The sequence below is a fragment of the Vollenhovia emeryi genome, unplaced genomic scaffold (genome assembly GCF_000949405.1).
Source record: "Vollenhovia emeryi isolate VEMERY1.0 unplaced genomic scaffold, V.emery_V1.0 DF939445.1, whole genome shotgun sequence".
In the NCBI taxonomy this organism is placed as follows: Eukaryota; Metazoa; Arthropoda; class Insecta; order Hymenoptera; family Formicidae; genus Vollenhovia; species Vollenhovia emeryi.
Window position 1 is genome coordinate 41029 of NW_011966921.1, and position 7573 is coordinate 48601.

The 7573-nt window shown below is 58.3% G+C and overlaps 2 protein-coding genes across 2 annotated transcripts in view; both read right to left on the reverse strand.

Moving 5' to 3' along the window:
* Positions 1–1269: 1269 nt before the first annotated feature.
* On the reverse strand, positions 1270–6459 carry LOC105557609. The gene has a single exon (XM_012004889.1). The coding sequence runs from the start codon at positions 6457–6459 to the stop codon at positions 1270–1272; it is 5190 nt and encodes a 1729-aa protein (XP_011860279.1).
* Positions 6460–7173: 714 nt separating this feature from the next.
* Positions 7174–7573, reverse strand: part of LOC105557610 — a 7302-nt gene continuing 6902 nt past the window's right edge. The window contains exon 2 of the mRNA XM_012004890.1: positions 7174–7359. Coding sequence (XP_011860280.1) covers positions 7174–7359 — 186 coding nt within the window. The remainder of the gene's footprint in view (positions 7360–7573) is intronic.

A 7573-nucleotide genomic window follows, 5' to 3' on the forward strand; every position in this document is an offset into this window, starting at 1 on the left:
GAGAGAGAGAGAGATGAGCGTCGTCGTCGAGGAGGTGGTTTCCTGGTGGTCGTTTCGTGGGCCACAGAGTTTTGCACACGCGGTAGAATCTCGCACTAACGGGATGCCGACTTAGCCCGATGGTTAAGCACTTTAACTTACGTCGAGGATCGCGATGTGGCCTATAATAGTGAACTCCAGGAGTCAGAGCTTATCTCGTCGTCGGGCAGTGGTTCGTTCTGTGCAGAGCTCAGAGAACTAAATGCTATTTCGGGCTCCGCTGGCCCGGCTTATATACCGTCAGCTTATGGGGCAAGTGCGGAAGTGGTGATGGGCGGGGGCCCTTCGACCATTTTCCGAAATTATTAATTTGTACCCGAATTAGTACTCCGACTAACTTGAGTCTAGATTAGCTTAAAGTGGGGCCTCCGCTCGTCATTTTCCCGCTTACTCCTGATCGACTGCATTTTGCATTCCCGAATAATTAATGCGCATACCAATCTCGCGTTTTTGTGCATAGAGTTCCGCTATGCCGCTCCGAAGTGCGTAAACACGGAACGTTCCAGAATTCCAGAATAGAGAACGTATGAGAGCACGTGCTGCGCGCGTGCTACGTGCCGCGTCGCGCCGGTGCTATCTATCGGGTGGGCGATCATTAATGCTTCTCGAATAGTGGCGTCTGACGAAAAATAATTCGTCGGACGTAACAGATGGCTCGATCGTTTTTGAAAACTCGTGTTAACGTCAATTACATGTATGCTACAGATATATGTTTTACCGCTCCTTTGAATTGTACAAATTTAGTGTTCAACCCTTGCCGATCAAGAGAGATCAGGCAGCGGGCCTTGCACTAGTTAGGCCGGAGGCAGGAGAGGGAGCCGGGGAACACGTGGTCGTTTGCAGAGGTCGACGGTGTGGTCCGTGGATAAAATCACGTTTATTGAGTCACTCTCTAAAATCGTTTACAGACTCGTGGTTATCGTCAGACTATCGTAGCCGTAACTAACTCCGAAAACGCGGATCCCTGAGCGATCGACTCCGCGTGCCCCCGTTCCCGTCGCCCCCGCTCCCAGGCTACTCGGTCCGCCAGGCAGCGAGGGGAGATCGGGGAAGAAACCGGGCACGCGGCAAAACAAATACACGGTAATCTACCGATTCAGACCAGCAGGCGCAAACTATGGCTATAATAATGAATCTCGCGAACATATACCGCCCGCCTCGTCTAATAGACGAAACGATTGGTGTTAAAGGCAGGGAACCGCCCGCCGTGACGCTGAAGGCCACGAAAGTCTACTGAGGCCTGTCTGCGTCTCTTGGTACAGGCAGGGGCACGAGTTTCGTGATCGGTCGCTTCAGTACTGTAGCAGACGTCCTGACGCTCGCTACTCGGACGAGACCATCGGGTCCCGGATAGAGAGCGGTGATTCGGGCAAGCGCCCATTTGGTGGGCGGTTGCAGCTCGGTTTTAAGTAGAACTAAGTCGTTCACGGCCAAGTTGGGTGCTGGCCGTCTCCAGCGATTCAATTGCTGCAGATGGTGGATATATTCGGACGACCATCTGCGCCAAAAGTGGTCGCGCATGGCGGTGGTCAGCGACCAGCGCGTCGTCACGCGATTGGAGGCAGGTTCAGGCGCTCGGGGCTCCGGTACGGCTGTCAATGATTCCCCGATCAATAGGTGACCCGGGGTCAAGGCAGCAAGGTCGGAGGGGCTGCTGCTGATGGCATATAACGGCCTAGAGTTAAGGCAGGCCTCGATCTGCGCCAACAATGTCGTCAGCTCCTCGAAGGTGAGGCAAGCGTCACCGATGACCCGCCTCAGGTGGTACTTCACTGACTTGACGCCAGCTTCCCACAATCCTCCAAAGTGGGGGGCTCCCGGAGGGATGAAGGCCCACTCCGTCCCGTCGTTGGCGAGGCTCGCCGCGCACTCCGTGTAGAAGGTGGAGGCTGCTCGGAACATCGCCCTTAACTCCCCAGCCGCTCCTCTGAAGTTCGTCCCATTATCGCTGATAAGGCGTTGGCAGCGGCCTCGACGGGAAATAAACCGTCGGAAGGCCGCGAGAAAGGAACCGGAGGAGAGATCGGACACAGCCTCCAAATGAACGGCCTTGGTGGACAGACACACGAACAGGCAGACGTAGCCCTTGACGGACTTATGTCCGCGACCCTTCCAGGTGCGAAGGGGCAATGGGCCGGCATAATCAACGCCAGAGGACCAGAAGGGGCGACTAGGTCGCGTGCGTTCCGGAGGCAGATGACCCATCTGTTGTTCGGCGTTGACTCCTCGGTATCGGGTGCAGCGCACGCAGTCATGAACGACCGAGCGAACCAAGGAACCCGCCTGCAAGATCCAATACCGCCGCAGGAGAAGGCTCCGGGTCAGCTGGGGCCCTCCGTGAAGCGAGTTCGCGTGTGCCTCGCGCACGAGGAGAAGCGCGAGGTGACTTCTTTTGGATAAAACGTAGGGATGCTTTTCGTCAAATGGGAGGAGCGCTTGCTGAAGGCGACCGCCCACTCGCAGCAGTCCCTCTGGGTCCAGGAATGGACGAAGCGGTAATAGCGGCGACTTGGCCGGAAGCGGCCTTTTCTCCCTGAGGCAGGTTGTCTCCTGCGGGAAGTCCTCCTCCTGGGCGATCCGCACCCACCGCTTGCGGGCTACACCCAGTTCCTCCGCCGATACATAACCCGACCTTTTCTCGGCAGAGCGCGCATTGTGCGCGAACCGAAGACAGAAGGCGGATACACGCAACAGTCGCATCATTACTGAATAACGGCGCATGATGTCGTTGCCGTCTTCCGGTCTGGCGACGAGCGTCGCTCGTGGGCGGAGTTCCTCCTCCGCAGCATCGTCACCGGTCGGGCCAGGTTCGGCCGTTGAATAATCCGCACTCGTAAGCCAGGGCGGCCCAGTCCACCAGTTATCAAGGCTCGCCAATTCCGCAGGCGGAATGCCCCGCGTAGCCGCGTCCGCCGGGTTGTCCCTTGACGGCACGTATCTCCACTGCGCCGGAGGGACTAAGTCCTGCACCTCCGCCACTCTGTGCGCCACGAACGGCTTCCAACGCGCAGAGTGGGAACGGAGCCACGCCAGTGTCACGGTCGAGTCAGTCCACGCATAGATTCGGGCGTTCTCCAGCTCCAGCGCGCGTGCGGTCGTGCGTAGGAGGCGTGCCAATAGCACGGCTCCGCACAATTCCAGTCTGGGTATGGAGACCGTCTTGACCGGTGCCACCCTGGCGATCAAGAGGTTCACCGATACGACACCTGTAGAGCTCATACAGCGGAGGTAGACGGTTGCTGCATAGGCGCGGTTGGCGGCATCTGAGAAGCCATGCAGCTCGGCTGTGTTTCCCGGCCCAGGGTAGTCCACGAAGCGTGGAATGCGCTGCGACTCCAGTTGAGGCAAGGCGGCGGCATAACCCGACCACACGGTTCGTAGTTGCTCTGGCAACGGGTCGTCCCAGGCGAGTCCAGCCATCCAGAGATCCTGTATAAAGATTTTACCAAAAATTAGAACGGGAGCGGCCCACCCGAGTGGGTCAAAGAATCGCGCCACGTCCGACAACACCGTCCGCTTAGTAGGGGCATCCGCCGATCCGACAACGGCCACCCGCAGAGAGAAGCAGTCGTCTCGAGGGGACCACAGGACACCCAGGGTGCTGACTCCCTCGCGATCGTAGAAGACCTTCTCGTTAGACTCTCCGGGGCAGAGTTCGGGGATATTTGCCGCCCACTTGCTCAGTTCGAACCCGCCAGCGGCGAGGATCGCTTGCGTTTGATGCTTGGTTTCCAACGCCTCCTCACGGGTGTGGCCACCTGCCAGGAGGATGTCGTCCACGTACGAATGAGTCCTGATAGCGCTGGCGCCGCGGGGAAATCGAGGACCTTCGTCCTCAGCTAGCTGTAGAAGCGTCCGCAGTGCCAGGTAGGGGGCTGAAGCGGTGCCGTAGACCACCGTCTGCAGGCGATAGTCCTGCACCTCCTTGCTAGGATCCGATCGCCACAAAATGCGTTGCAAATCGGTGTCGTCTTGGTGGACTAAGATCTGTCTAAACATCTTCACGATGTCCGTCGTGAAGACGTACTTGAAAAGGCGCCAGCGGGAAAGAGTCACCCAGAGTTCTGACTGCAACTTCTTCCCGGCGAGAAGTAGGTTGTTGAGTGAATAGCCCGTGGCAGTGCGGTATGATGCGTTGAAGACAACGCGTATCTTCCTTGACGGGTCTTCCTTCTTGAAGACCGCATGATGCGGCAGATAGTAGGCATCGGGTTGGCGTATCTTCGCGGTCGGGACAGCGGACATGTGACCCAGCTGCAGGTACTCGGTCATGAAGGCCACATATAGTTCTCGGAGCGTTGGATTGCGCATCAGGCGCCGCTCCAGACTCGTCAACAACATGAGCGCCTCTTGCCGATTGCAACCCAGGCGAATGCCGTCGTCCGCGCGCTTAGGCAGGCGCACCGTATACCGGCCGTGCGCGTCGCGGGAATGCGTAGCCGCAAACTGACTCTCGCATTGGAGGTCCTCCGGGGTAGCGGCAGAATCGACAGGCAGCTCTTCAAGGTGCCAGAACCGCTGAAGGGCTTCATCCAACTGAGACCAGGAGCTGGTTGCGTGAAGCGCTGTGACGCGCCGGTTGAGGCTCGTCGTCTCGGTCGGCGCTGAACCTAAGAGAACCCATCCCAGGGCAGTATGCTGAGCTGAGGGCGTGCCGTCGGGACCCCGTCGGAGGCCCTCCCGCAATAGGCACCCATAAGCCTCAGCTCCAAGGATAACGTCCACGGTGGCAGGGTTGCCATAGTCCGGATCGGCGAGCGCCAACCCGGCGAGGTGTGGCCATCCCACTCGTGTCACAGGGCGAGCCGGAAGGCGTGACGTCAACCGGGGCAGCACCAACGCCGCCGGCAAATGCAAGCGCACGTTGCGGTCCCGGGGTGATCCGACATCGAGCGCGACAGCGTGCGTGGCGACGCCCGAGGTTGCCCCCTGAATACCCGACACCGGTACCTGGACTCGCCTCCTGGCGAGGCGGAGGCTCTGGGCGACCCGCTCGGTAACGAACGAAGCCTCAGAGCCGGAGTCCAGAAGGGCGCGGACGGTCAACTCGCCACCTTCTGGATTGGAGCAAGTCAGCTGGGCCGTCGAGAGCAGAACCTGGTTCTCGGTCGCGCAGGCGAGGGCTGCCACATTAGATGTAACTGCCGTTCCCGCGGACGTGTCCGCCTTAGGCGTGGCACTGATGCCCACCTTTTTCTCGGTAGTATCTTTGCTTGACGTCGCCGAGTCATCTGAAAGGTGAAGCAATGAGTGATGTTTTTCACCGCAGCGCAGACATCGATAACCAGACGGGCAGTTAGACTCCGTGTGCTTCAGCTTGAGGCAGTTGAGACACGCGCCCTGCTTCTTGGCATGCTCCCGTCGTTGAGGCACCGAAAGTTCTTTGAATTTGAAGCAATAATTGAAGAGGTGGTTACCTTGGCACATGGAACAATTCCTGCCGCGCTTTGACTGGTCGGAAGCCGACGCCGCCAGCGCGTTTACCTTGCCTTTGCGTTCAGCGGCTCTACCCGCAGGAGTGGGGGTACCGACGGTCGTCCTAGGAGCTGCTGCTTCCAGGGCCCGGATGCGGGTCTGGAGGAAGTCCTGCAGTTCGCCGAGCGTCGGAAATTCCGTGGACGTCTGCAGGGAGGCCTCCCATAGAAGCCGCGAGGATGAGTCAAGCTTCTCCACGATGACGTGGACGAACCAATCGTCCCAGTGGGCAACTGGGCGCTCAAGAGACTCAAATGAGCGTTGAGCCTGCAGCGCCGAGCTGCTCAGACGCTTGAGTTCGACCGGCGACGGTTTAATGACCGGCGCGGCTGTCAGAAAGGCGCGCATGTGACTCGCTAGGAGAACTCGTCGGTTGTCGTAACGCGACACAAGCTCCGACCACGCTAAGTCAAAGCCCTTATCGTTCAGCTCAATGTTAGCAACGACCGCGGCGGCGTCGTGAGTCAGACTCGCTTTCAGGTATTGCAGCTTCTGTACGGGGGCCAGATCCGGCACGCCACCCACGAGCGCTTGGAACAAGTCCCGAAAGCTCTCCCAGGCCAATTGATCGCCGTTGAAGGTAGGCAGGCTTATCTTTGGCAGTTGAATGTGCTTAAGAAGCGAGGATGTTGCGGATGCCGGATCCTTTCCCCCGACGGCACTCCCATCCTTGATTACGGACGTCAATTTCGACTTGATTGCCACGTAGTTGTCCTCAGTCGCTGTGTAGTGATCGTCCTTCAGGTAGTCCTCGACTTCCTGCTCGTCATAATCCATCAGGTTGTAATGACCCCCCTCAAATCGTCGCCAGTATGATTCAAGCAACTCGAGACGCGCTTTCAGATATGCTTGGGTCATTTTTTCCTTGCCTACCTTGATAAGGTTGTCCCAGAATCTATCGATCAGACCCTTGGTCGTCAGGTGCTTCTTCATTACAGCTTCCATGCTGGCGGTTCGCTTCAAGGCACGGGGTCGCCACTATGAAGGGCACAAGCCGGGGTGCGCGGCGATGGTTCGGAGGCGCGAGCAGCGCGGAGCGCGAGCCGAAGGTTCGTAGGCGCGAGAGGCGCGGAGCGCGAGGCGCTAGTTCGTTGGCGCGAGGAGCGCGGGGCGCGGTGCAATGGTTCGAAGGCGCGAGAAGCGCGGAGCGCGAGCCGAAGGTTCGTAGGCGCGAGAGGCGCGGAGCGCGAGGACTCGGAGCACGGTGCGACGGTTCACGAGCACGCGAACGCGACGCGCGGAGCGAATGATCGCCGGCGCGGAGAACGCGGAGCACGCGGCGGAGACTCGTGAACACGTGCAATGCGGGAGGCTTGTGAAGGTTTCGTAGGGCGCACCACGGGCTGCGTTGGATGGACACCAATGCACCTCCACTGCACACACAACCTCACCACCAGCTTCACCCCCTACACCGCGCAAACGCGATTTCCACGGACACCTCACTGTTCGAGAGCCCCTTCCCTCCTGTCGCTTCTAGATCCGGCTCGAAGGACCAAATTTTATGTTCAACCCTTGCCGATCAAGAGAGATCAGGCAGCGGGCCTTGCACTAGTTAGGCCGGAGGCAGGAGAGGGAGCCGGGGAACACGTGGTCGTTTGCAGAGGTCGACGGTGTGGTCCGTGGTAAAATCACGTTTATTGAGTCACTCTCTAAAATCGTTTACAGACTCGTGGTTATCGTCAGACTATCGTAGCCGTAACTAACTCCGAAAACGCGGATCCCTGAGCGATCGACTCCGCGTGCCCCCGTTCCCGTCGCCCCCGCTCCCAGGCTACTCGGTCCGCCAGGCAGCGAGGGGAGATCGGGGAAGAAACCGGGCACGCGGCAAAACAAATACACGGTAATCTACCGATTCAGACCAGCAGGCGCAAACTATGGCTATAATAATGAATCTCGCGAACATTTAGTCTACTCGCTACTCGAAATGTTTAATTGGCTGTAGTACTCGCAGTTGAATGCGCATCAAGAACATGTAACTTTTGTGTATGTAGCCAGTTAAATTATAATATATAAAGAAGGGAATTGACTGACGATAACAGTTCCACTTACGGGGATTAAC

Coding starts and splice junctions, on each gene's coding strand:
- LOC105557609 (XM_012004889.1), bottom strand. CDS start 6,459: ATGGAAGCTGTAATGAAGAAGCACCTGACGACCAAGGGTCTGATCGAT.